This window comes from Xenopus laevis, chromosome 3L, assembly GCF_017654675.1.
Source record: "Xenopus laevis strain J_2021 chromosome 3L, Xenopus_laevis_v10.1, whole genome shotgun sequence".
Classification (NCBI taxonomy): Eukaryota; Metazoa; Chordata; class Amphibia; order Anura; family Pipidae; genus Xenopus; species Xenopus laevis.
The window spans coordinates 115,578,134-115,605,931 of record NC_054375.1 but is presented as its reverse complement, the minus strand read 5'-3'; the positions used below and the strand labels follow the sequence as shown (position 1 = coordinate 115,605,931).

The window sequence follows — 27,798 nt, the reverse complement described above, 5'->3', positions numbered from 1 at the left end:
AAGGGCTTTAGCACATGGGCAGATTAGGGGAGATTTAGTCGCCTGGCGACTAATCGCCTCTTCTTCGGGGTGACAATCTCCCTAACTGCCTTCTCCCTGCCTTCCGCCTGCTAAAATGAAAAATCCCTGTGGCAATACACTCTCGGTGCTTCGATTTTCGCCCGAAGTTTCCTCGTGAGGCAACTTTGGGTGACTTCGGAAATCACAGCGCCCCGAGTGCATTGGTCCAAATTCCCCTGGCAACCATGCATTGATTTGAATAAGAGACTGGAATATGAATAGGAGAGGCCTGATTAGAAAGATGAGTAATAAAAAATTAGCAATAACAATACATTTGTAAGCTTACAGAGCATTTGCTTTATAGAAGGGGTCAGCGACGCCCATTTGAAAGCTGCAAACAGTCAAAAGAAAAAGGCAAATAACTATAAAACTATAAAAAAAATATATAATGAAAACTGACTGAAAATTTGCTTAGAAGTTTCTATTCTATAACATACTAAAAGTTACCTTAAAGGTGAACCACCCCTTTAAGAAAAAACTCAAATGGGAAAAACCCAATTCTGCGAATTTGAGTCCCGAAATCCAAAAACTCAAATTGATTGTTTTCCTCTGGAAAAAAACTTGAATCATTCAAGTTTTCAGACAAAACCCTCGAACATCAAGCAGGCTGTTACCATCTTCAAATGGTTTAAGGGATGTCTGTCATTGATTTCTACATGACCTCGACAGGTTTTAGGTGGTGTATTTTCATATTCAATTATTTCCAGGGCCGGTGTATAAACAATCTTGGAAAATTTTAGTTTTTTTTTTTTTAACCCAAAAATGTGAATTGTGACCAAAAAATCCTCTAAAATTCTAACCGTAATAAATCTGCTTCTTAATGTGTTGGATTCCAGTATACACTGCTTTTATATTGGCATTATTACCCTATCTTATACTGTGTCTATAAAAACTTAGTCAAAAAATGTTCCTTTTATGTAATCGTGTAAAGATCTTTCATTGGCGTCACACCCAGGAGCTGTCAAGTATAACTAATCCTTTGATAAATATGCCCATACGATTTTTGTAAAAGGATTGTTTTTTTGAAAACATAATTCAAAAGCTAACACAAGTGAATGTAGCTTAAAATATGTTTATAGGGAATTTTCTGAGAAATTATTTCTTAAAAACCTGTTACGGTTGATTGACTTATGGGCTGAACAGACAGATGTCATTAAAGGAACAGCTCAGAGTAAAAATAAAAACTGGGGTGAATAGATAGCCTGTACAAAATAAAAAATGTTTCTAATATAGTTAGTTAGCCAAAAATGTAATGTATAAAGGCTGGAGTGACTGGATGTCTGATATAACAGAACACTACTTCCTGCTTTTCAGCTCTCTAACTCTGAGTTAGTCAGCAATTTTAAGGGGGGCCACATGGGACATAACTGTGCAGTGAGTTTGCAATTGATCCTTAGCATGCAGCTCAGATTCAAAAACAACAGTAATGACCACCTGCCCAAGTCACTGATTTGTTAGTGCCTGGTAATCCATCAGTGGAAACCAAGAGAGCTGCAAAGCTGGTAGTAGTGTTCTGGCTATTATGTCAGACATCCAGTCACACCAGCATTTATAGATTACATTCTTGGCTAACTAACTATATTGAAATATTTTTTATTTTGAACATCCTATCTATTTACCTAGTTTTTATTTTTATACTGAACAATTCCTTTAATCGCCATTATCATTGTCCATGGTGCATCTTTAATCCAACACAATCTGTTGTAATAGAATTGTCACCAATGGTCAATCTGCTTTACCAAATCTGGACACATAGTGTGTGTGTGTGTGTGTGGTAGTGACTTCACCATTTTATGAAACATTTTAATTTTCCATTTTATCTGACATTTTTGTCTGCTTCTTTTCTTGTTTCCTTTTCATTATTTCTCCTATTATTTGTTCTTTCTATGTATTTTCTTTGTATTTTTGTACATTTAAACTTTTTCTTAATACCCCAGTTCTCCACTACTAAAAATTCTTATATGAGGAAGGCAAATGAGGATCTACAGCTCCCAATCCAATAACTTATATTATAGGGGTAGTTTTTTTACATTCTGAGCAAAAAAAAAAAAACTTCTGCAGGGCCAGTACCAGTAATGTGCACATACACATGTACTTCACAAGACCTTGTTAAATATTAACATCTTTAAGTACCCTCAGGGAGGGCTTTTAAGAGAAGAGGTTCCATATCTGTGTCCAAAAGAAAAGGGTCTGAGTAAAGATGAAAGAGAATTAAGGTATTTTCAGGTCACTGGTAGAAGAACCTACAACCCATTTCAATATGTTGCTGTTAATAAATATTAAGTACTTCAGCACGCAATGCATTTGATAAAATCTACAGATCACATTTGACCACAATGGGAAATGCAGCAAGTAATGTGGGCCCCATAATAATGTGCAATTTCTGATGAGAAAAGTTTATATTATTTTATTATTTGCTTAAAATTGAGTCTTCAAATATCCAGCTGAATATTCCATATGATTGAGATGTTTTTGTTTTTCAACAGACTAAGCTGACCTTGTCACTGTGAACTTTGATTCTACGTGTTCGACCAGGTTTTGGTGGAGATTCTCTTAAATCGGTAAGATACATTTTCTGTATACCAAATTCCAAACGTTTGTTGAGCATAAAATCCTTCAGTGTTGTGCTATATAGTTCAGTGTAAGAATAAAAACTGGGTAAATAGATAGGCTGTGCAAAATAAAAAAAATATTCTAATATAGTTAGTTAGCCAAAAATGTAATGTATAAAGGCTGGAGTGAGCAGATGTCTAACATAATAGCCAGAACACTACTTCCTGCTTTTCAGCTCTCAAACCCTTGAGTTAGTCAGCAAGGGGGAGGGGCACGTGGGATATAACTGTTCAGTTAGTTTGTTTTTTAACATACAGGTCAGATTCAAAAGCACTGACTGGTAACCAATAAGAAAGCTGCAAAGCAGAAAGTAGTGTTCTGGCTATTATGTTAGTCACCCAGACACTTCAGCCTTTATACATTATGTTTTTGGCTAACTAACAATATTAAAAAAAAATTTTTATTTTGCACAGCCTATTTACCCATTTTTTATGTTTACACTGAACAATTCCTTAAAAAGATGGGGGGAAAATTTGTTTATTTTATTAAAATGTTGTAATCAGGCTGTGCACCTTTCACTGATTCTGGAGTTTATGGCACAATTTTCCCTCTACCAGCGGTTTTAGGCGGATTTTTATCATTCAATGCTAGGCAGTACAGCCAGGTTTGGAGAAGATAAAATTACAGCCACTTGTGTGTTCAGCCTAAGTTCTTATTGATTTTGCATATAAAATGTACTTTGCCCCTGCATAGATAATAGATAATAGAAATGTTAGCATGACCAGCCAAGACATTGCAAATTTCACTTTGATAACTAGGTCAAGATATTGAAAGCAGAAAAAAAGTTTTTATTTTCCAACATCTGAAAGGAGTTATTTTTATGAAAAAACATATTAGGGGTCATTGACTTTGCACCCTGAACAGAATGTGGTACAAGGACTTGTGTCTCCTTGAGTACAATGCTGACTGAGTTTGGGTTTGGCTACAGTGTGTTTATGGGGGTTTGCCAGGGTGGCACTTAGGTGTACACTATAATCTCACCCCCTGCTTGTCCCTTCACTTGCACATCTGATTGACAAGCAAAGTGCCCAGGCAACATCCCAACTAGAAAGGGAGTTTGATTGGGGACATTTATGTGCCCTTCCAGTATACCCCTCCATGAACACAGGCCTGCACAGAAAGCTATGCTGTGCCTTGCACTTTACACTGGATTCGGGTCAGTTTGCACTTAAATCCCTAGCTACAAGTGCTCTATAAATGAGCATTACATGGTCCCTGTTTTCACTCCTATGGGCAATGATAAATATAGTGCTTTAACACCAATGGGAGACATAGGGGTATATTTATCAAAAAGTGAAGTTAGAGATCGCCACAGTCCTCTAGAATGAAATTCAACCACTCTGTATTCATTTCTATGGGAATTTGAAAGGCGTATTTATCAAAGGATGAACTTTCACCCATTGATAGATACTCTTAAAAATCCCATAAAAAAGAATGGCTTAGAGGATTGTGACGATCTCTAACTTCAATTTTTGATAAATATAGCCCAATGTGTCTGAAAATACCTTTTTATCTAGAAAAATGGAGATTGCCACATAGAAAAGTGTGCCCCATTCTGCTGGATTTAAAGGTGTTCTCAGTCTAATGGTTTGTTGTGCAAGGGAGAGATGATGTCCCACAGGTGACAAAGTGTGACATTGCCCTTCGTAAAATTACCCTTAATGTTCTAGCATTTGCACAAGAGGATTTCATAAAGGATCGTTCTCTACACTTCTTTGTTAGGTTCATTGTTGATATAATATATTGAAACATAGGCTAATGTCTTTGCATGTATTTTCTGTGCTACTCCATGTCTTTGCACGGAGCAGTGACACGGCAGAGAGCATCAGCTTATCTCCTCCTATAGAGAAAACATAGGTAGAGAGAAGATCAGGCTGTGCTTTGTGTGACATTTCTCTTAGGCCAGTAGCAGTGTATTGACTGTTGTGGATCTCCAGTACTTTAATATGACATCCAAAATACTCAGTGGGCTGCAGGCTTTAATATTTTTTAAGGAAATGTTTGGTTATTTTGCACTTCTACCTCAACACACACACACTTTACATAAACAAAGTTAATTGAATTAATTTATTTTATATAGAGTCAAGATGGATGCGATAGTGGAAACCCCTGAGATGCCTGCCGTCTTTGATGGAATGAAGTTGGCAGCAGTAGCCGCTGTTCTATACATTATTGTACGTTCATTAAACCTGAAGAATCCAACTGCCCCACCTGATCTTCTGTATCAGGACACTGCTTTGACTCGATATCTAATAAAATCTTGCCCCTTGTTGACCAAAGAGTAAGTACTGAAACCTGAAAATAAAAGGCTTACATTGAACATGTCAGAGGGTCGAATTTTTACTGATTTTACATGTCTTATGTATCATATGCCTCAAAAAATGTCATATAAGCAAGTGACCAGCTGGCTGTAACTGTAAAGTCATCAGTGTACAGCACACTGAAAATGGAAAAACACATTACTGTTGATGCTTCTACCCAGACCAGTTGCTATTCAAGTCAGTTGTTGGTGATCTTTATAGCTCACTAGGAGACACTAACTATGAATTTGGAAGAGAAAGATAAGGCTATAGATTCTACAGAGTTAACAAGAAGTAATCAGTGATACACATTGGGAAATAAGGTGAATAAATTGACGCAAGAAAGACAAAGAGTTAAGATATGACTTTAGGAGACATTTTTGGGTTGACATGCAAAGTAGAATGTATAAACTGAATGTATGTGATCTTGAGAAAGGAGAGACATGGACAATTGATTGTGACATTAAAGAAGAGAAGGTGAATGAGGAACAAGTGGTGGGGGCAAGAAAGAAGGGGTATCATCACTGAAGGAAGAAGGAAAGAGCATCACGCAGAAGAGCTTTACAAAATCTGATGGGAAATAATTAAATGACACAAAATAAGGGACTCTTTAAAGCCTACCACATCTGCTTGTTACTGTTACAGGTCCTGGTAGTGATATCTTAGCAAATGTTTATACTGCTCCAGAACAATGCTATATTTTCTTTAAGAAATAACTGCAAATTTTTTATAAACTTCATAGATTTTTTTTTATTTTAGGTACATTCCACCTCTTATCTGGGGAAAAAGTGGACATATCCAGACAGCCCTGTATGGGAAGATGGGCCGAGTTAGTTCTCCAAATCCATATGGACTAAGAAAGTACCTTACAATGCCAGATGGTGCTACAGCAACCTTTGACCTGTTTGAACCATTAGCTGAACACTGCACAGGAGGTTGGTAATTAGGCCCTTTTTGGGTCAGTTGGACATTAGATCTGAAGGAAGCCACAACTGCTGGCCTTATACAAGGGAAATCATGGTTTGTGACAGAGATCAATATTTGGTAATAGCAGCATAGAAATACTCTTCTTCATTTCTGTCTAAACCATGGATACCTGCTTTAGTTGGTTCCCATCAGCTATTACATAGCTGACCATTCAAAGTCTTTTATGTTGCTTCTAGAGACATGTAGGCATGTGATTTCTAAATGTATATGTTTTTATCTGTGCACACATGCATTGGGATGTACTAAGATTTCCAGTCTAACATTTATAAGTTAACATGTCTCTTGCTTGCCTCTGTTTCTCAGCCTGTTGACTTGTTTTCTATGCAGAGAATGTCACCATGGTAATCTGTCCTGGAATAGCCAATCATAGTGAGAAGCAGTATATTCGAACGTTTGTCGACTATGCTCAGAAAAATGGCTATAGATGTGCTGTGCTGAATCATCTTGGAGCGTTGACAAATATTGAATTGACTTCTCCACGCATGTTCACTTATGGTATGAGCTTAAACTGCTTTTAATGTTGCCTAGAAATCCTTTTATGTCTTAACTTCATGGAGTGTTCCTACAGTGGAAGAGACACAACAGGAAAGTTGTCCATTTTCTCCAATCCTAAAGCTGGCCATAGACGCTAAGATATTTCCTCAATATCGGACGAACGACCGTACGTCCTCATCTCCCGACCTGCCACTAACCATTCAGACCAAATAAAGCAGTAAAAGAACAGATCAGGCAACGTTCTCGCCCTACAGCAATCATACGAAAGTTTATGTCCGACCAAGCTGGTCTCCCACTGAGAATCGTACGATCGGTAATACATATGATATGATCGGCAGTCGACAGAAATTTTCTAACCTGTCCGATTGACTGAACGACCGATCGGCATGGCAAGATAAATGTCAGGACACTTCACACACAATCAAATATGTGCGTCTATGGCCAGTTTAAAGCATATGTCAGAGCTATTGAGCTTTTCTCCAGATAAAAGATGCTTTCCAAAAATATATAGAACTATAGGGAATTTTGTGATACATACCAGCCACTGTAGGAACATCTATGCATGCATTTGTCTTCATTTTGGCATGACAGTAGGTCCACGAGCAAATAGATTAATGGGCAAAAATCTAATCTGACCATTAAGATCAGTTCCTGTATTAGCTAATTTCCCTATCAGTTTGTGTATCTGAATCGGTAAATGATCTGTCCATTTGGCTCTTGGGTCAGACAAGCATACAGTATCTGCTGTATGCATTCAGCTTTAAACTCCACTAAAACCTTAAAGGAAAACTTTACCCCCAAAATGAATATTTAAGCAACAGATTATACCTAATTAAGAATCTTACAAAACTGGTCTATATATTTAAGTAAATATTGCCGTTTTACATCTCTTATAAACATAAAAGAAGGGGTGCACTCCCATCGTGTAAAATTGTATCAGCGCCTTTAATCAAAGAAAGATATATTGCACTTACAATTTAAGCAGAAAATGATTGTTCATCAATAAAGTCTGTTTAATCTGTTTCCCTGCCTTGAACCACCATTTCATGATGGTCTGTGTGCTGCCTCAGAGATCACCTGACCAGAAATACTGCAGATTTAACTGTAACAGGAAGAAATGTGGAAGCAGAAGACAGAACTCGGCCTGTTAATTGGCTTGTGACTTAACATGTTTGGTTTGTTTGTGTATGTTAGCAAATAAGAGTATACTGTAGCTCACCCTTGTAGGTGGATTCTCCTGCAGGGGTGTCCTGTGTGCACAACCCAAAATGACATAATGGTAAGAAGCAGGACAAATCCGAAGCAGTAACTGTGACTGCAAAGTGCCTGTATTGGGGAAGATTGCACCACAACATGTTTCGGGCTAGGCCCTTTATAAAGTGTCTACACTTGATAAAGGGCCTAGCCCGAAACATGTTGTGGTGCAATCTTCCCCAATGTAAGCAATTTGCAGTCATAGTTACTGCTTCTTACCATTATACATGTTTGTGTGTGTGCACAGTGAATCCTACGATCCCAAGGGCGGCCCTTATTTTTTAAAATGGCAATTTTCTATTTATGATTTCTCAATGGCACATACTACCAAAAAAGTATATTATTATGAAAATAGTTTATTTACATGAAGCAGGGTTTTACAAATGAGATGTTTTATGCAATATATTTTTATAGAGACCTACATCGTTCGGGGGTATAGTTTTCCTTTAAACGAGAAGGAAAGGCAAAAATCATGCACTACCTCCCTCTAAAGTACTTACATTGATGACCTTAATCATTTTCTGCTCAGCAATCCGAATACAAAAGCATAAAATCATTTTTGATGTTCTGCTCTGCTTCAGAACAACACGGTGGCCATCTTACTTATGGATTAGAGGCTTCCTTCACCTCTCTGCGCATGTGCGGGAAAAAAAGAATTCCTCTCTCCCCAGGAGCACGTCACACATGACTTGGTGCTCAGTTCCAGGCAGAAAGGCAGCGAGTGCGCACAATATAATAGGCGTGCTGCCTACTGTAAATGCTGATTTAAAAAATGTCCCCTCGCTGCGCACAGCAAGTGCTCAAAGTTGCCATGTAGCTGTTACCTTTAATAATAAAAAAAAATGATCATGCGTCTCCATAGATACGGGGCACTGTCCAGGGGTCAATGATGACACGCGCATAGCTGATTTGCATGCGTGTCATTTTACATCGGAGGAAAGCTCAGCATCTGAAGCATGCGCAACAGAATAGAATTTGGCCCAACGCGACTCAAGGCTGCCTCGGGCAGCAGGGAGGAAGCTGCCTGCAAATACTGTGACGTCACTGGAGCCCTACGCTACGTTCTAATCAGAGCGCAGTTCCTGCTATTAGATACCAGGGAGAGAGCATTTACTATGTTCTGTAAGTAATTAGTTCCTGCTATTAGACACCAGGGAGACAGCATTTACTATGTTCTGTAAGTAATTAGTATACCAGCCTTGTGATAGAACTTTACTTAGGATTTAGCTTTCCTTCTCCTTAAGTTCTGAGGCTAAAGATGAGCAACAAATGAGTAGTTTTTGCTTAAAATAAAACATAGAAATAATTAGTAGACTGCTCAAAGCAATGCATGATAAAAATTTAAACTCAGGACCACTGATAGAGAGCAGATAATGGTAAATGAAGTTGAGCAAACCTAGAAAAATCATTAAAGGAGACCTGTTGTGTAAAAATGTGAATGTGCCAGCGCATTATACGCCTTTTAAATATAGGATTGTGCTTTAATTATATTTATTGAAAATGTTCCCCAAAACCCTACTAACCTTCCCACTGAATTCTATGGCTGTGCAGGGGCGCTGGTGGCACTCAGCACACTGCACTGTAGGATAGGAGCCAGTCAGCAGCTTGTTGGACCTGAAAGCAAACTGAAACCTGTCTTTGATAGTGTAACTTGCAGGGCTGTGATTGGCCTACTGTGCATCTGGCAGGGACCTTTAAGACATCTTTTGGAGTGGAAGGATATGCTGCCCACTTATTTACTTGCACTGAATATAAACTTTAAAAATGGGAGGCAGAAGTGCCTGCATTTCTGTTGTATAAAAGAAGCCCTAGTTGTAGAGTGTAGTGGCATGGTTCTGGGCTCAGCAGCAAAATAGCAACTGTATTGAAAAGCACTTATGAATTTGCCTCCTGTATACTTCATCTAATATATACAGTAACTGTCAGTGACTTTTCTGAACCTACAGGGGACAACTGCTCATAAACACAACCTTGGCTGTTCAGCTATTGAAAAAGCTTTTAACACACATGTATTAGATATGTGAATATGTGTAAAATGGAGGTACAGCTATTATGGCACCATAAGTAAATAATTTTTGGAGTCAAAACTAAAGTTGAGAGGGGCAGATGTTGCTTTGCCTGCTTGTAATGTGGGAGGTGCTGAGGGACCTCTGCTTAAAAACAAACAAGAAGCTTTGTTGTAAAATCTCCTATCGCCTAATATTCACTAGGCCCACTACTAAGGGCAGAGACACGTGTTCAGATTTGGGAAGATTAGTCACCCCGCGACAAACCTCTTCTTCGGCTAGAATGTAAATCGCCAGCGGGATGGCACTCGGAGCTTCATTTTCCGAAGTCGCCAGAAGTTGCCTCACAAGGAAACTTCGGGCAACTTCGAAAAAGTGCTCCAAGTGCAATCCCGCCGACGATTTACATTCTAGCCGGCTGGAAGGCAGTTCGGGGAGATTAGTTGCTGGGAGATTTGTTTCTGGGCGACTAATCTCCCCAAATATGAGCTTGTGTCTCTGCCCCAAGGGACTGAAACAATTTAGAACTTATTTTGTGGGTTTGATGCATCTTTAATTGAAATAATCAACTAATCCCACTTGATAGGACGGTGCGAGAGAACTGGAGACATGCCAGTGTTCTTTTAACACTGTTAATAATAAATAGCAGCAGAGAAAAGTCTGATATGTGCTTATCAGTGAGACAGATAAAATAGAATATCCGTTTGCTGTTTTTGTTAGTGATAGATTAAATGAGAGCTGTGGTTTTATTTTCCTGAGAGTAGAGCTTTTTGTACTTTCTAATCTACACATAAAGGTAGCCATACACGGGCTGATTTAAGCTGCCGGTTCAAGTTACGGCCCCCATAGATGCAAAGATTTTCTTTAATAAACGATCTTGTACCTAAAAATTTTTTGGCCGACATCGGTCAGAAAATTGATCGGCCAGGTTAGAAAAATTTTATCGGTCACAGTGAAATCTATCTATTGTCCAATTGTTTGCAGGGCCTCAGTTTTCCTGGCTTCAACTAAACAACATTGCTTGAAATGGTCTTTGTAGTTGATGGACAAATCGTACATTTAAACAATCGTTGCAAGATAAGCTTGGTCTAACAATAACGAAGAGATCTTTTAAAAATCTATGGCCAGCTTTAGAGTGAATTGGCAGCTTATCTGCTATGTAGAGGGCCGTACAACAAGGCTACCGACCGATATCTGGCCCAAAATCATCCAGATGTCAACTAGACAGGTTTAATATTCATGTTGGATCAAGGTTGATCTGGTGCTTGCCCCGACGGCCCCCTGAGCATTGCCTAGATAATAAAGTTTGCAGAAGCTACATATCTTTCACATTCCAACTATCTTTGGTTCTTGCGAACAACTGTGAGAGAGGAGTAGGTAATTTAAATTAGCAGTCCAGTGAGACTCCCTCTGTATAATGAATTACTCCTGATCTGACAAATGCTGCAGCTGAGTTTATTTATACAGAATTTGTCTCAATGTATGCGTTCTGGTTCGATCATTGTCCTCTGATTTGGATGCCTTAATCATGTTTGCCCATCTTCCCAGCACAGAAACTGCTCACAAAATAGAAATTTGCATCAGAAAAATTTTCTGAATGCGAAAATGCAATTAAAATTACGATTATTTACGGTTAAGGATAAGACTTCTGTAATGCCATTTTTTTATGTTTTGTTCAAGAATGCGGGGATGTACTGTGGCCTCATTAATAATTGATAGAACATTTCATACCTATTACCTTGCTGCTGCTTGTTTAATTAAATAAGCTAAGTAGGTACGGTTCATTTCTACTTAGAATGAGTGATAAGTAAATATTTAATCAGCTTTTAAGGTTCCAATAAGAAAAGGTTGCTAGGAGACAACTCGACTGGTATTTATAATAAAGAGCCTTTTTTGTTTTTCTTATGACTTGTATGTTTTTGCAGCGTTGTGTTTAATGGACCTATAGTGGGGTTATGCCGATATCAGGTGCATAATAAGTAGAAATATGTGTTTTGCGGTCTGACTGCCTATCACCTCTGCATTTGTAGCTGACAGAATATTTTGGAACATTTGCTTAAGCTGAAGACTCAGGGCAGAGCAACTGGTCCTCCTCTTATGATGATGAGCCTCTGAATAATATTTTTTAGTGCTATTAGAATATTTTGGAAGACATGACCGGACATGACATGAATGGGGGTGGGTTTTTTCAGTCATAAAATCTTTCAATAAATTTGACCTCATCCGAAGGTTTGCTGCCTGTCCGCTAATTTCTGGGGCATGCTTCATATTGTCCAACCTTTACAGAGCTGTGGAGTCTGAAGCAATTTTGGGTATCTTCAGTCGGAATCGACAAAAATGTACAGACCCCGACATATACTGTTCAAGCACTGAAAATAATCAAATGAGATTTAAGAGCTTCTATGAAGGAAGATATGGCAGGAGCAATTCTGTTTCTAAGAACAAGACTTCAGTTAATTTTGGATTGTATTTAACAGCTATTTGACAGATATATGCCAGGTTCAATTTATATGTACGTGGGGTTTTTCAATTGTTTTTGGTTTATGTAGTTTAACTTTGATTTTGGTTTAGAATTACCAAAGGATGTGGTTTTATATTTTTGAGCTTTGGCAGTGATAAAATGCCTTTTAATGTTGTGTAACTTCTTTCAGTCAACCGGGAAAATACATTAGTATATTGAAGGAACAGTAATACCAAAAAATTAAAAGCATTTTAAAGTAATTAACATATAATAAATATACTGTTAGCATGCACTGGCAAAAGTTGTGTGCTTCAGAAAGACTACTATAATTTATAAATAAGCTGCTGTGTAGTCATGTGGACAGCCATTCAAGCTGGAAAGAAGGAGAAAAGGCACAGGTTACATAGCACAGAGCAGGTAAGCCCTGTTCAATCCAATGGTGTTTTATCTGTTATCTGCTATGTAACCTGATCCTTTTTTCCAGCTTGAAGAGAATTCCCCATGACTACACAGTATCTTGTGTAGATATAAACTATAGTAGTCTTTTTGAATCAAACACACAACATTTACCAATGCAGAGCGACAGTACATTATATTTTAATTACTTTGATACACTTTGTTTTTGGTGTTATGTTCCTTTAAAAACAGAGGAGTTGGATGTACCATAAACTGAGGAGTCGGAGACCTGAACCTTTACCGTTAAATAATTCTTTCTTTTATACCTCAATAAACATCTCTGAAGGGAATATTCCCTGTAGTAAATCAGATCCAACTGATCCTCATTTCCTTATGCCTTAAATGGGAGATGGCTTTGTTTTTTCACCTTCCAGTCTAGATCAACCACACACTGAGCAGAAGTTTGAACCTGATGGATAGGTGTCTTCTTTCCATCCTTATTTGCTATTTAGCTATGTAATATAACTAGCGAATTAGGGAAAGTCAAAGCACCAACAAGTTGTTTTGAGCTATATTTCAATGATGAAGATGCACTGCTTAACTGTCGGAGAATAAGTTTGTTACTCACCCGGGAACATGGTAGACACAGTTTACTAGGCAAGAATCATTTGTTGGCTGGGAGAACACTGCATTTTCAATCTTCTTCATCTTATAATATGTAACATTACCATGTATTGAAAACATTTTTAAAATGTTGGACAGTACTAATTGCACTAATTTTATTTTATTTCCCCTTAGGATGCACATGGGAGTTTGGAGCTATGGTAAACTACATCAAGAAGGCTTTTCCTCAAACTCAGTTAATTGTTGTCGGCTTCAGTCTTGGAGGAAACATTGTTTGCAAATATCTCGGAGAGACTGCATCCAACCAAGAGAGAGTTCTGTGTTGTGTCAGTGTTTGCCAGGGGTACAGTGCATCTCAGTAAGTATTGCTAAATAGGATGTCTTTCCTTAAAAAATCAACATTTAATTCAGTACATAAAGTACTACATAGTAGATGAGGTTGAAAAAAACTTGTCTATCTAGCTCAACCTACTGTATTTGCCTAAGTTATACTTGCCTATCTGCTAGTTGATAAAGTGTTGTATATCATTTGAACTTTAGTGCCAGAATTTAGCACTGAAAACTAGCAGAATATCACATTAATTTTGTTACTAAAATCTACGTATAATCAAAATATTGTCATTGCAACTCTAATTGGAATGTGGCATGTCATCATAAATTTCTACATTCATAATGGGGCACCACCTAAAGAGTTTTCATTTCCCTAATACAAACTATATTTTTCTGTGGGATAATTAGTATAATGTGTGTTTTGCAGTGCACAGGATACCTTTCTACAATGGGATCAATTAAGACGGTTTTACAATTTTCTAATGGCTGACAACATGAAGAAAATCATCTTGTCTCACAGGTACCATCAGAAGGGTTTTTCTCCTGGTGACATTTTCTTAGGAAAGCTCAGATCAATTGGGTAAAACAAGAGCATATTTTTGGTTTGTATATTTGTGTGGGGTAACTGTCTGGTCTCATTGCTGTTTTGCTGAGGCTGAACAAGTGAGAAGCATGCTATGCAGTTCCATCACATTTTACATGAACTAGAATACAGGTATGGCAAGTCACATGTTGATTCTATAAAGATGATTGTAGATGGGTATTATAGGACCCCACTGATTAACTAGGACAGATCTTCGGTTATGGCAAATATAACATTTGTCAAATGGCATTTTGGCATCATCACTATGACCAGCACAAAAATATTTGCTCAATCTGTGCCAAATCAACAACTTATAAGAATGCATATTGGAAAAGGAGCTAGCATCTTGGATTCCAATGGAATTGCTCCCAAAACCCCCTACCAATTGCTAATGGCAAGGAAGAAATTAAAATATTAAGCAAGTATCTTGCTCATGTTCGCTATGAGGACAGAGGAGGAGGAAGTCACTCCATTCATTATCTATTTTAAATAGCAGATAAATATTCCAGTGGGCTGATCCTCAATCAGAACATTCAGCACTTTTTATTCCAGATGTAACATTACCTGTGCTGCAGTCATGATGATTTATATGAGGTGTGTTGGTATACAAAGTTCACTGAGGTGGAAATTCAGATTTCATACTTTATTTGTGCATACAGTGTAGTTGGCAAATAAGGAAAGAGAGTGACTAAATCCACTGCAAAGTCATTAGTGTCAAAGTGGGGTTTAGGTGCTGTGTCTCAGGAGGTTAATCCACACAAATAAAAAGATAATAGCATGCATTTAAAGAACCCACAGACAGAAGTTGTTAAACAAAAGGCTGATTATAAGTGTTCTACAGTGGTGTGAAAAACTATTTGCCCCCTTCCTGATTTCTTATTCTTTTGCATTTTTGTCACACAAAATGTTTCTGATCATCAAACACATTTAACTATTAGTCAAAGATAACACAAGTAAACACAAAATGCAGTTTTTAAATGAGGGTTTTTATTATTTAGGGAGAAAAGAAATCCAAACCTGTGTGAAAAAGTAATTGCCCCCTGAACCTAATAACTGGTTGGGCCACCCTTAGCAGCAATAACTGCAATCAAGCGTTTGCGATAACTTGCAACGAGTCTTTTTTACAGCGCTCTGGAGGAATTCTGGCCCACTCATCTTTGCAGAATTGTTGTAATTCAGCTTTATTTGAGGGTTTTCTATCATGAACCGCCTTTTTAAGGTCATGCCACAACATCTCAATAGGATTCAGGTCAGGACTTTGACTAGGCCACTCCAAAGTCTTCATTTTGTTTTTCTTCAGCCATTCAGAGGTGGATTTGCTGGTGTGTTTTGGGTCATTGTCCTGCTGCAGCAACCAAAGATCGCTTCAGCTTGAGTTGACGAACAGATGGCCGGACATTCTCCTTCAGGATTTTTTGGTAGACAGTAGAATTCATGGTTCCATCTATCACAGCAAGTCTTCCAGGTCCTGAAGCAGCAAAACAACCCCAGACCATCACACTACCACCACCATATTTTACTGTTGGTATGATGTTCTTTTTCTGAAATGCTGTGTTACTTTTACGCCAGATGTAACGGGACGCGCACCTTCCAAAAAGTTCAACTTTTGTCTCGTCGATCCACAAGGTATTTTCCCAAAAGTCTTGGTAATCATTGAGATGTTTTTTAGCAAAATTGAGACGAGCCTTAATGTTCTTTTTGCTTAAAAGTGGTTTGCGCCTTGGAAATCTGCCATGCAGGCCGTTTTTGCCCAGTCTCTTTCTTATGGTGGAGTCGTGAACACTGACCTTAATTGAGGCAAGTGAGGCCTGCAGTTCTTTAGATGTTGTCCTGGGGTCTTTTGTGGCCTCTCGGATGAGTTGTCTCTGCGCTCTTGGGGTAATTTTGGTCGGCCGGCCACTCCTGGGAAGGTTCACCACTGTTCCATGTTTTTGCCATTTGTGGATAATGGCTCTCACTGTGGTTCGCTGGAGTCCCAAAGCTTTAGAAATGGCTTTATAACCTTTGAAATTGAACTCAGGTGTGATAAACCACAGTTAAGTTATTTTTTAACAAGGGGGGCAATCACTTTTTCACACAGGCCCATGTAGATTTGGAGTTTTTTTTCTCCCTTAATAACGTAAACCTTCATTTAAAAACTGCATTTTGTGTTCAATTATGTTAACTTTGACTAATAGTTAACGGTTTTTGATGAGCAGAAACATTTAAGTGTGACAAACATGCAAAAGAATAAGAAATCAGGAAGGGGGCAAATAGTTTTTCACACCACTGTACATTTATTAAATCTACTAATCTATCTTTCTCCTTTTTGTGTACAAATAAGGGCTTTTATCATTTCTAGCAGCTGGTCATTTCCAGAATGTGGGTTAGACCATGCGCTGGCACACAAGGGTGCTTCCCACTGGTGATTTCTTTCTGTGTTTCGTGTAAAAATTGTAGCCAAATATAGCTTCTAGCTGCCATTCAGCCTATAGAACAAGGAATTATTTACAGGCGTTGGTTAATTTAAAAGCACCCTGCTTTCTCACTAGAGTTAAGGGCAAGGGCAACATGGACTTATTACTCAGTCACACTGTTTGCTGGTGGATATGATTTTAAATCCACTACAGACTTTGAATGCTATCGGTGGGTTGACATGGCACGTGAGCTTTGTACTAACACCTCATTTTTTGTAATAATTATTTTTAAAGGCAAACCATGCTCTAACAAGCTTTCTCTTTTTTTTCATACTGTATGTGACTGCTGTTATCTTTTATACATACAGTTTAGGTAGCAGAAACTTGGAAGAATATTTTTTCCCACTGAAAAAACATATGCTTTTTATAATGCTTTTATTTCATTATTATATTTCAACAGACAAATACTCTTCGGTGATAGCAGTAAAACAAACCGAGTTTTAGAAGACACAGATTTAAGCCGACTCTATACAGCAACTTCTCTAATGCAGATAGATGATGTTATAATGAGGTAAGCTCAGCTGCATGAGAATGTCATCCATACTATGGAATTTATGGGGGTGTGTAATAAAAGATGCAACGTTTACATATTGCTGCCCCTAAGGGGCTCGCATATATATATATATATATATATATATATATATATATATATATATATATATATATATATATATATATATATATATATATATATATATATATATATATATATATATATATATATATATATATATATTTAAGACAGCGACATTTTGTGCATACTGCTACTAAAAAATGCCTTACCCTTTAAACAAAACAGGGATTGTTTGTCCATATATTGCAATATATTTAAGCTGGCCAACTATGTCAAAGTCATCCCATATCTGGCCAGTCCTATGCTCAATTTTATCTGATTCATTAAGAATTCTGTTGCTTCATTATACATTTTACAAAGGGACTAGGTATTACCTGCAACTTAACTTGCTGCTTTCAAAGTAAACCTCCATACTTGGCTGCCCTTTTATATACGTGTATATGTATATTTTTACACCACTACTCATGTACACAACACTATATAGCAGAACAATAAATTAATAGAACATAAATTACAATTGATACAAATACATACACAGTACAAAAATAAATAATGGTAATTCTAAAAAAACATGGATTTTGTAAATAAGAAATGTAATGTGCAGAAGGGAACTCACATGTGATGATACTTTTAAAATGTTTTCTAACCTTTACTTTCACCTTCTAGGAAATTCCATGGTTACGAGACTCTTAAGGAATATTATGAAGCTGAAAGCTGTATTCGTTATTTGCACAATGTAAGTTAAAATTATATATATATATATATATATATATATATATATATATATATATATATATATATATATATATATATATATATATATATATATATATATATATATATATATATATATATATATATCTATATCTATATATATATATATATATATATATATATATATATATATATATCAGAATATTTGTCACACCAGGAATGGGAACACTATGATCATCTGATGACAGGACGGTAGTTTCACATTTAGGGCAATGGCACATGGGGAGATTTGTTGCCCATGGTTAAATCTTAGCTGCCATGGGCAACAAATGATTAATACTTTCTATAGTATAACATTAAGGTTGCTGCTAGTGAAACCTTACTCATGGTAATCTGGCTTCATCGAGGAAAATTGCCTCCCTTTGTATTTTGATAACAAGACAAATGATAATACTAATTAATCTGGTACGGATGACTAATTTTCTGATTCTTCTGTAATCATTTGCTCATATAAAAACATTTTCTGGCTTTATCTGGCAAATTTAAGTAGATGTTGTCTTTATAAACATGACAAAATATAAATGTTTTCAGGAAATAACAATTTTTCCTTACTTGCTTAGAAGACCACAATGAGGCCTATTTATTAAGCTCTTACATTTTTCTGGTTGGGTTTTTAAGGGGAAAAAATACCTCAAATTTTTTGAATTTATTATGCTCCAAAACTGCTAAAAATCAGAATCCGAAAATACTCCAGCTAAAACCTGTTGAAGTCATGTAGTCAACGGAGATTTTCCTTTTATAATTGGAAGATGTTTCTTGCCTTCATGATCTTCGTGGGCTTCGGACATTTTGACTGGTTTTTGTTAGAAAATCCCCAAAATTTGTGGTCACACAATTCGAATTGTTGCACGATTTTGTCGAGACTTTTTTTTTATTTTTTTTTTACAATTTTCATTCAGATTTGTTTTAGTTAATGTGTGAATTTAGAATTAAGAATCTCTTGTCCTAATTGTTTTCTTTTTTTCATCCAGATTCACGTACCCCTCATTCTGGTCAATTCAGTGGATGATCCATTGGTACATGACAGCTTGTTAACAATTCCAAAGACTCTTGCTGGTCAGTATATCATGTTGAATAGAGATATTAAAGCTTAAGTTCAGGGTAAAGCCTTCTCCTTCTGACTCTTTTTAGCTTTCAAATGGGGGTCACTGACCTCCATCAAAAACAAATGCTCTGTAAAGCTACAAATTTATTAGTGGTGCTTGCGAAGCAAAGCATCACTACTGTTATCTTGCAAACTTATTTTTTATTCTTCTTCCGTATGAAAGTTTGGCGCGTAACTAGTCCCGCACCGTTTGTCCTAGACCCATGAATGAGGTGTCAAATCGTGCAGCTTAATCGGGAATGGGGTGGTATGACTTTTCTAAGGGGTGGGTGGTTAATTGCCCCTTGCGGGGGCAATTAACCACCCCGAAAAGTCCCATAGATTAACATTGAGGCCAACTTTTGACGGATTCTAGCGCAGAGAGGGAATCTTGTAGAAACGTTAAATTTACCACATTTGAAGAGGTTTGCGACCTGTGTCAGATGATACCCCACACGAGGGTATAAGTTTTACCCCCGGGGCAGGAGAGGTCCCCAAATTTGCCCCATTGACTTATAATGGGGAATTTATCGAATAATTAGTTTGTCGCAGACCCATGAATGAGGTGTCAAACCGTTCAGCTTATTGGGGAATGGGGTGTTGTGACTTTTCTGTCCTATTTTGGGGACCCAAAAAAGTGAGCGGAGCCGCAAACAACCAATCAGATTTTCCCTATTGACTTCAATGAGAAAATGTAAACAGCTGTAATTCTCACAGTAATAAAGCCAGAGCTCCCAAACTTGGCACCGTGGGTCACTGGGTGACTGCAGCCAAAATTTACAAAAAGTGGGCGGAGTCTATAACAGCCAATCAAATTTCAGCCATTCAATTAAATAGGAAAATTTTAAACTGCTGCCGCTCTTAGACGGTTAATGGCAGCCTCCTCAAAGTTGGCACAGTTGGTCACTGGGGGACTGGGATTAAAATTAAGAAAAGTGGGTGGAGCCAAAACCAACCAATCAGATTTCTTTGATTGGTTTTAATGGGAAAAATTAAGAAGGCTGCCATTCTCTCAGTATTGATGTCAGGGACCTTGAATATCACAAATGTGGTCGCTGGGGGTTTCCACTTCAAGTTTAGAAAAAGTGGGCGGAGCCACCAACAACCAATCAAATTTCATTCATTGATTTTCAATAGAAAAAAATAGAAATGCTGCCATTTTTACACATTAAATGACAGCATTCCCAAACTTTTGTATGTTAGTCACTGAGTGACTGTGGTTCACAATTAGGAAAAAAAGGGGCGGGGCAACAACAGCCAATCAGATTTGGGCCTGAGCTTTGCCACGGCAAGCACCACTCACATTTTCTTCAGGAAATGTACCTCTCTAGTTGTTATTGCTACTTTTTATTACTCATCTTTCTCTTCACTCTTTCAAATCAGTGGGTAATTTGGACTCTAGCAACCAGATTGCTGAAATTACAACCTGGAGGGCTGCTGAATAAAAAGCTAAATAACTAAAAATTACTGATAATAAAAAATGAAAACCAATTGTAAATTGTCTCAGAATATCACTCTCTAAATCATACTTAAAGTTGAAATAAAGGTGAACAACCCCTTTAAAGTGGTATTGATAGAGCATCAGAAGTCGGCTTGGTGTTCATTATTGAAGCAACAAAATTTTAAATGCTCCATGAAGAGGCAGGGCTGTATCTTTAGGCTACTGTAGCTCTGAACATAAAGGGTATTTTAACAAAGCAATGTGCCATCCCTAGGACATTGGTTCCTGGCCACAGCACTTCTGTATTAGATAGAAATTTCATATTGCTTAGTCAGCATCGTTATTATTTCATACAGCCAGGACATCATGGATTGTTATATGGTAAAAACTGGTTGTAGAAAGTAACCTTAGTTTTGTCTCTCTCTCTCTATTTTATAGAAAAGAAAGAAAATGTCATGGTGGTATTACCTCTACATGGAGGGCACCTTGGTTTCTTTGAGGGTGCTGTTCTATTTCCAGAACCACTAACATGGATGGACAAACTTATAGTACAGTACTCCAATGCCATTTGCCAGTGGGAGAGAAATAAATCCCAGTGCTCTGATGTGGTGCAGGCTGCTGAGTCGGACCATAAATAAAATTGGCTCTTCAATTATTTTCCCAAAGAGACTAGATTTACCTACAGAGACCATCATTTTTAGGGGAATCTTTATACTTTATTTTTTTCTCTAATACTATTTAGGGGTCTGTAACTCAACTTGGAAAGAGGCCATGCTCCCACTGTGAGTCTCTCCAGTTCACACAGTTCTCTTTGGTTCGATATCTGCAGTGCTTTAATTAGTAGCTATTTTTTTCTTGCTGTATTTCCCATTGGCCGGTTCACTCCATTTCCATGTACAGGTATAGTTGCCCCATTGTAAGTCAATATTATATTGAACTCCTGTACGATTTGTTTAGAACTGAATTCGAGCAAAATGTTAAGAATTCTGTGTGCAAGTTATTTTTTTCTTATCGGCCTGTAAAAGTACATGTGTTACATAATGGACTGAATGAATATAAATAAATATATATATATATATATATATATATATATATATATATATATATATATATATATATATATATATATATATATATATATATCATTCAAGCTAGTACCAGATAATTGCTTGTTCCAGTAGCAGACCTGCACATGTGCTTTGGCTGGTGCCTAGTCATTTTTAGATGCCAGAGGGGGCAATCCTTGGTGTACAAATATCAAGGTAAAGTTTGCACCTATCTACTGGAGAGTGAATGTAAAATAAGTATATTGTTAGAATTATAAAATATTGTGTTTTCTTTATTTTGGTGACTCAAAGGGAACAGCTGTTAAAGAAGAGGTTACATTTTGGAACTACTCTTTATGCACTGGTACCTGTACAAGCACTTTTTTTTTTGTTCTGCATCTACCAAAGCTATTTCAATATTTAAGTTGCATAGATCTGTTCTCTAGGTTTGAGTATTTAATTTCTAGATGGAATATGCTTTTTGGCAGTGATTGATCACCCTTCGGCTCCTAGCATTTCACCCCACAAACCCATAAATGTTCTCTCCAAGCCAAAATAGGGTTAATGTATACACCTACTATCAGGGAGAGTTGCTCCCAAACCTATGATACGATGGTGGGAGTCTGATAACATTCAACATCTTCGTTGTATAAGAACGTGTTGCTGGGTTGACAACCTCCATGAGATAAGAAATGGCAGCTTTGTCTCCTGGGAGGGAGAGCAAGAATTTTCTGACCATAATGTTCTAAAGAATAAATTAATATGATTATTTTCACCCCCAGAACGAATGGCACAGAGTTTTGTAGATTTAAGGAAAATAGCCTTGGCAAATGTTGATTGTTGAATGAGATCCACTTCACTGAGTCCTGAGACTGTAGGTGTTGGTTGCCTTCATTTAGGATGCCTAGTACAGCCCATAACCAGACATAGTCTTCCTCCTTTATATAGAATCTATAATCTCTTTGTGGTGATGATTATACCTTATTACTCACATATTGTTTTTGTCTTGCTTAGACACTGCAGTAACTTAATTTAGTCAGGGAAAGTGGTTGTTTTTGTTTTTTATTTGGTACTGATTTTTCATTTTTAACTCCCTTAAATAGCCTGTAATTTGTGCACCTGCTTGCTGATAATTATATACCTATGTGTACAGCTAACATAATGTTTGCCTTTGCTCAGAATTCTGCATCACCGTCGGTTTTTGACCCATAAATGAAAAATTGGAGTCCTTCTCTGCACAACTGCAATTATACACCAATTATAATTCACGTATAATTACATATACGCAAAGAATGCTTGTTCTGTGCGCACAACAAGACAATGTGCCTTTATAATTACCTGTATATTTAAGGGAATATTAATGTAATTATTATTATAATTTGAAATGTGGTGTTGTTTTCCTCTAAAGACTCCACCCTGTAGAAGGCTTGTGTTCTCATTCGCACTTTTTTGTTTGCTGAAGACACCTCCATTTTTAAGTGTAGCTCTAGTTTGAGATTGGGCTGTATTCTGTGACCTAAAAGGCTGTTACAGTTCCATTTGTTTGTTTTGCCTGCACTACTGAAATCAATAAGTTGCACAGTTTTGTATATTGGCTTGTTCTTTGTGGTATACATAATATTGTTTACCGGTAAGTTCCTCCTCATCTGTAAACCTGAAGCTGCGTTTGTTCTGCCGGATCCATTAAAGATAAATGTGCTGAGCTGTAAGTGAAATGGGAGAGGCAGAAGGCAACGTGACACATCACACCATGATCTGGAGCTCACACAATCTGTCTTCACTCTTAACCTGTAAAATGAGAGCAGACGTGATAGGATTACCTGGAAAGGCATTTATTTTTTAGACGTTGCCATTGGGAATACGCACATAGAAACAAAATAAATCTGTGCTTGCGTTTAGCAGACCTTTCCGCTCATTACTTAGTCCTCCTGTGACACACGGAGACACCTGCTCACTCACTGCTATACTGGATTTTTTGCTAGGTTGCCTTATTGGTGCACTGAGATAATTCAGCAGAGGGCATTGTGGGTTATGCCAGCATTGTATTCTATATATCCCTTTATTTTTCACTGGCTACAGTATATGTGGGACCTGTCCATTGCTCAGAGTAGTGTTCAGTGATTGCAAGGCTTCTGGTTACTAACCTGATGGTGTAACCTCCTAGAATGACTTGAACTTTTATTAGGTTTAATAGTGTGTGCTCTTTATTGTGTTTAGTTTTGTTTGCAGCAGTATTTGTTTTATTTTTGCTTTCTATTTACCGCATTAACCTGGGGGTGTCCAGATGTTGTCGGCCTATCATGCTTCAATATGTAACCAAAGGTTAAAGCATGCCGGGTGCCCAATAAATGGAGCCGTAAGGCATTCTTTATCAAATCTGCCATTTAACACTCAGGGATAGAGCTGCTGCCACACACCAAAGTGTTAATGGTTGACCTGGGTTGAGGGTACTTAATGGAAGTGAGGACGGTATAAAAACCTCTCCAAATGTACTGCTTAAATTCTGCAGTGGAGATTGCACTATGGTGATTGTTAATAAAAAAAACAAGTTTGATTGATAATGAATTTGAGCATTTCAATTCTCCAGTTTTGCATCCATTGCTAAGCCTTCAGAAAGAGGTACAGTCCAATGTTCCCACTATAGGGGTGCACTTGCGCGGCAAAACAAATTTTTTTTTTTTTTGAGCAATGCAATCAGCTGCTGGATCAAATAGCTGTGATAGAATTTAGTACTTCCCTAGCTCCACTCATGTCTTTGTATAGACTTATTTAAAATTGTGCCCAAAAAGGACAAAGGAAATTAGAGGGAACATTGGTGCAAGCACTTACGACAAGGACCATCATAATTCCCATGCTTTTATGTTTTATATCCCCATGTTATCCAAAGGGAACATGAAGTCTCCAAGTTTCCCAGGATATTGTGATACCTTTAGGTTTAACATTCTCCTAAAAGCCTTCATTGGGGCGAAGGTAATTTATCCAGCCAGGAAGTGATCATACGTTTGTAACCGTTCTGTAACAGATGGGATGGGAAAGATCTTTTGATTAAATATTTTAGTTCAATATGTATCTAAGATGAGCAACCTGTGGTCCTATTGTTGTACTTCATGTCAGCAGGAAGGCAGAGCTATAGGTCCATATAGGAAGCAGGTTGCTGAATGCTGGCCTGTTTTATAAAGTATATTATATTGGGGGGAGTGGTGATTTGTTTAGCAACATATTTCACCTTCCTATGTATTTGTCCGGCTCCTGTTCAGAAGCCTGGGCCTCACACATACAGGGTAACCAAATGCAGCTTGACTTGATCTTATAAACTGACTGGGCTGAATACCGTTGTGAAGGATTTTTTCCAAACACAATTCTGATCCCTTCTGTTTAACATTCAGCCATCCTGTATTCGGAAGGTGGCGGCAACATACAAGACTTGTGTATCCCACTCTTGTATGAAATAGCTACTAGGATAAAATTGTACATATTTCACTAAAAACCTTTCATGGAAACATTTTATTTTTCTGTATGTGAATCTATATTAGGCAAGGAACCAGTTTCCAGATACAATTCATTAATGCAACAAAGGTGCAATTTATGAAATGAACCAATGATATTGAAGATCATTAGGAAACGCACTAGGCTGTAGGAATATGTTGTTTTGTCAGTTTAATAAAGCCGATGAATCTTTGTGTGTAGCTGCTGTTCTATGACTACCTGGTGAAATAAACAACATTGTGCGCACATTTCTACTGTATTTGTGTCGGAGCAACAAGGGCCCCTAATAGGGTTGCCACCTCTTAATAAAATGCTCACCAGCTGGTGGTGGGGACGGGCCATGATGTAAAAGGGGCTGGTTGTGACGTAGAAAGGGGAGTGTTGTGACATAAAGGGGCAGAGCCAGAATGCACGATTGGCCAGAAGGCAGCAAAAAAGGTAAATTTTGAGCGGGTCGGGGGCAGGCCAAGGGCTTTTGTTAGGAGTATTACAAATTTTCCGGCAGCTATTGCCGGTAAATTTGTAATACTGGCCCCGGCCTTGGCAGGTGTTTTACCGGCTAGGCGGTAAAATACTGGCCGGGTGGCAACCCTAGCCTCTGTTTGTGGCATGTTTGCCTTTGACTGACGTATTTGGTGGTTTCACTATGCATTCTTGTCTGATTAAGGGTCGGGGAACACGGGCAGATTCGGGGAGATTAGTCGCCACGCAACAAATCTCTTCTTTGGGACGAGTGCCTGCCCCCAGGCGATATTCATTTAAGCCGGCGGAAGGCAGATCGATCTGGGGAGATTAGTCACCCCGAAGAAGAGGAGATTTGTCACCTGGCGACTAATCTCCCCGAATCTGCCCATGTGCCCCGTCCCTTATAGGTACACACAAACCTGGATGATCAGTTTCAGTTAAGCCTCTTCTGAGACATTGTCAGACTGGATTGAATTATTTTCTGAAGCAGTTTGTTTCATAAACAGTTTTTCTTTCCATAACGTTCAATCACATGCGTTTATTTTCACTGAATACAATCAAAAGCTAATTTTCTGACCAATGATCCAGCTGCCCCTATTTTTGTTTGTGTTTGTGATACGATTGTGGTCCTGTCGTATTTCTGTAAAACATTATCTCCATGCAGTTTTGTTTACATAGCTGTTTTTTTGTTTTAGCTTAGTTGGCAAAACCAAGGCACCAAATTTCTTCTTCTGGGCAATTCGCTTCTTCTTTGTCACTTCTGATTTGATGCTACAGAAGGATAAGATAGCACAACATAATGCTCAAAACGCAGGGCTGTCCAAATGTGTACTGGGCTTCTATATATTCCTTTTCTGAACCATTGATATTAGCCAAAGAATTAGATGAGGCCCTTGAATAAGCTGGGGGCTAGTAAGGGAAATCCTTGAAAGGCTGTATCAAGCCCTAGTGCAAAGGAAGGCAGGTTGTCTAGTATGAGCAACTATCCTACTAGTAGCAGCTACTAACATCACTGCATATCATTAGCCCTAGCAGCTGTTCAAAACTAAATGCATGTTCATTCTCTGAACAACCGATGCATATTCGCTCTACAATATTTTTATTTTGCAGCCAATCATAAAGTTTTTAATAGGGCAGCATTTATGGCAGCTCAATAGAAGCCTTTGCATGTGCACATGCATAAAACACCGGCAGATTTGCTAAAGGCGTCTCAGCCGCTACGCTGTTGCAAGCTTGTTCTATTTTTATGGGAAATACTTATTACTTTCAAGGAATAAGCAAAAACCCTTTTTGGAGCAAGCCATATCTGTAGTTTTTGTTGAGGTGTTGTCTTTCCGACCTGCCACAATCCTTATAAACGACACTTCTTTATCTTACATTCCCCTCCTCGCAGAATATATTACATCAATAGATATATTATTGCTACTGAACTTTATACAAGTATCGCCTTATAAATAAAGTGATATATAAACACAACATAATGTTTTATTAATCTTCCTCTTTATTTTACTCCAACACGACTGCCTTACTAAGCACTAAACAATCAACACGGGTGCAGGAACGTGCAAACGGATGTGATTCATTAACTAAGTTGGCTTGCTCCTGGACATGGAGGAAAACCACAAATGATTTTTTTATTCTATTTTGAACTTAAATGCTGCCCTAGATAGCTTTTAGTGCAGGCCTAGGACTTTGTTACGGCCAGTCACTTGTAGAGATTGAGAATTGCAACTAACAATGCAATATATATTATATAAGTTAAAAAAAAACAAAAAAAACATTTACTTTGAAAATGTTTATTTTCTTTGATTTACTATTCATTTTTGTTACTTTGATTTTGTGATCCTGAAAATGTTCACTGCAATAAGAAAATGTCATTTTGTTAACTCTGACCTTACTGAAATAAGTATATTAAAAAAATAAAATAAAAAATTTCATGTATTTCTGTCTACAGACTTATTTTTAATAACCGAATACACAGGTATAGGAAAATCTTTCAGAAATCTTTGAATTACAGGAAAGCTACCTCCCATAGACTCCATTTTAATCAAATCATTAAAAAAAATCGTTTTTCTCTGTAATGATAAAACAGAACCTTGTATTTGATCTTTACTAAGATATAATGAATCCTGCTTGGAGGCAAAACAATCCTTTTTTTTTTTAATTTTAGATTTGTGATTTTTTTAGTAGACTTCTGGTATGGAGATCCAAATTAACCCCAGGTCCCAAGTATTCTGAATAACGGGTCCCATACAGTACATGGGCCAATAAGCTGCAGACATTGTGCCCATGTATGACCAGCTTTAGACTTCATTATAAATGGCAAGTATTTGATGTAGTAACAGTGGTAAATTGGCTATATC

The 27,798-nt window shown here is 37.6% G+C and overlaps 1 protein-coding gene across 3 annotated transcripts in view; it reads left to right on the top strand.

Moving 5' to 3' along the window:
- Positions 1-26,245, top strand: part of abhd2.L (abhydrolase domain containing 2 L homeolog) — a 36,707-nt gene extending 10,462 nt beyond the window's left edge. For all 3 annotated transcript variants that reach the window (XM_041586847.1, XM_041586846.1, XM_041586848.1), the window contains exons 2-11: positions 2,547-2,621; positions 4,754-4,954; positions 5,733-5,908; positions 6,288-6,455; positions 13,371-13,554; positions 13,954-14,046; positions 16,966-17,076; positions 17,806-17,875; positions 18,885-18,969; positions 20,877-26,245. In XM_041586847.1, coding sequence (XP_041442781.1) covers positions 4,761-4,954; positions 5,733-5,908; positions 6,288-6,455; positions 13,371-13,554; positions 13,954-14,046; positions 16,966-17,076; positions 17,806-17,875; positions 18,885-18,969; positions 20,877-21,076 — 1,281 coding nt within the window. In that variant the 5' untranslated portion in view covers positions 2,547-2,621; positions 4,754-4,760 and the 3' untranslated portion in view covers positions 21,077-26,245. The remainder of the gene's footprint in view (positions 1-2,546; positions 2,622-4,753; positions 4,955-5,732; positions 5,909-6,287; positions 6,456-13,370; positions 13,555-13,953; positions 14,047-16,965; positions 17,077-17,805; positions 17,876-18,884; positions 18,970-20,876) is intronic.
- Positions 26,246-27,798: the final 1,553 nt, after the last annotated feature.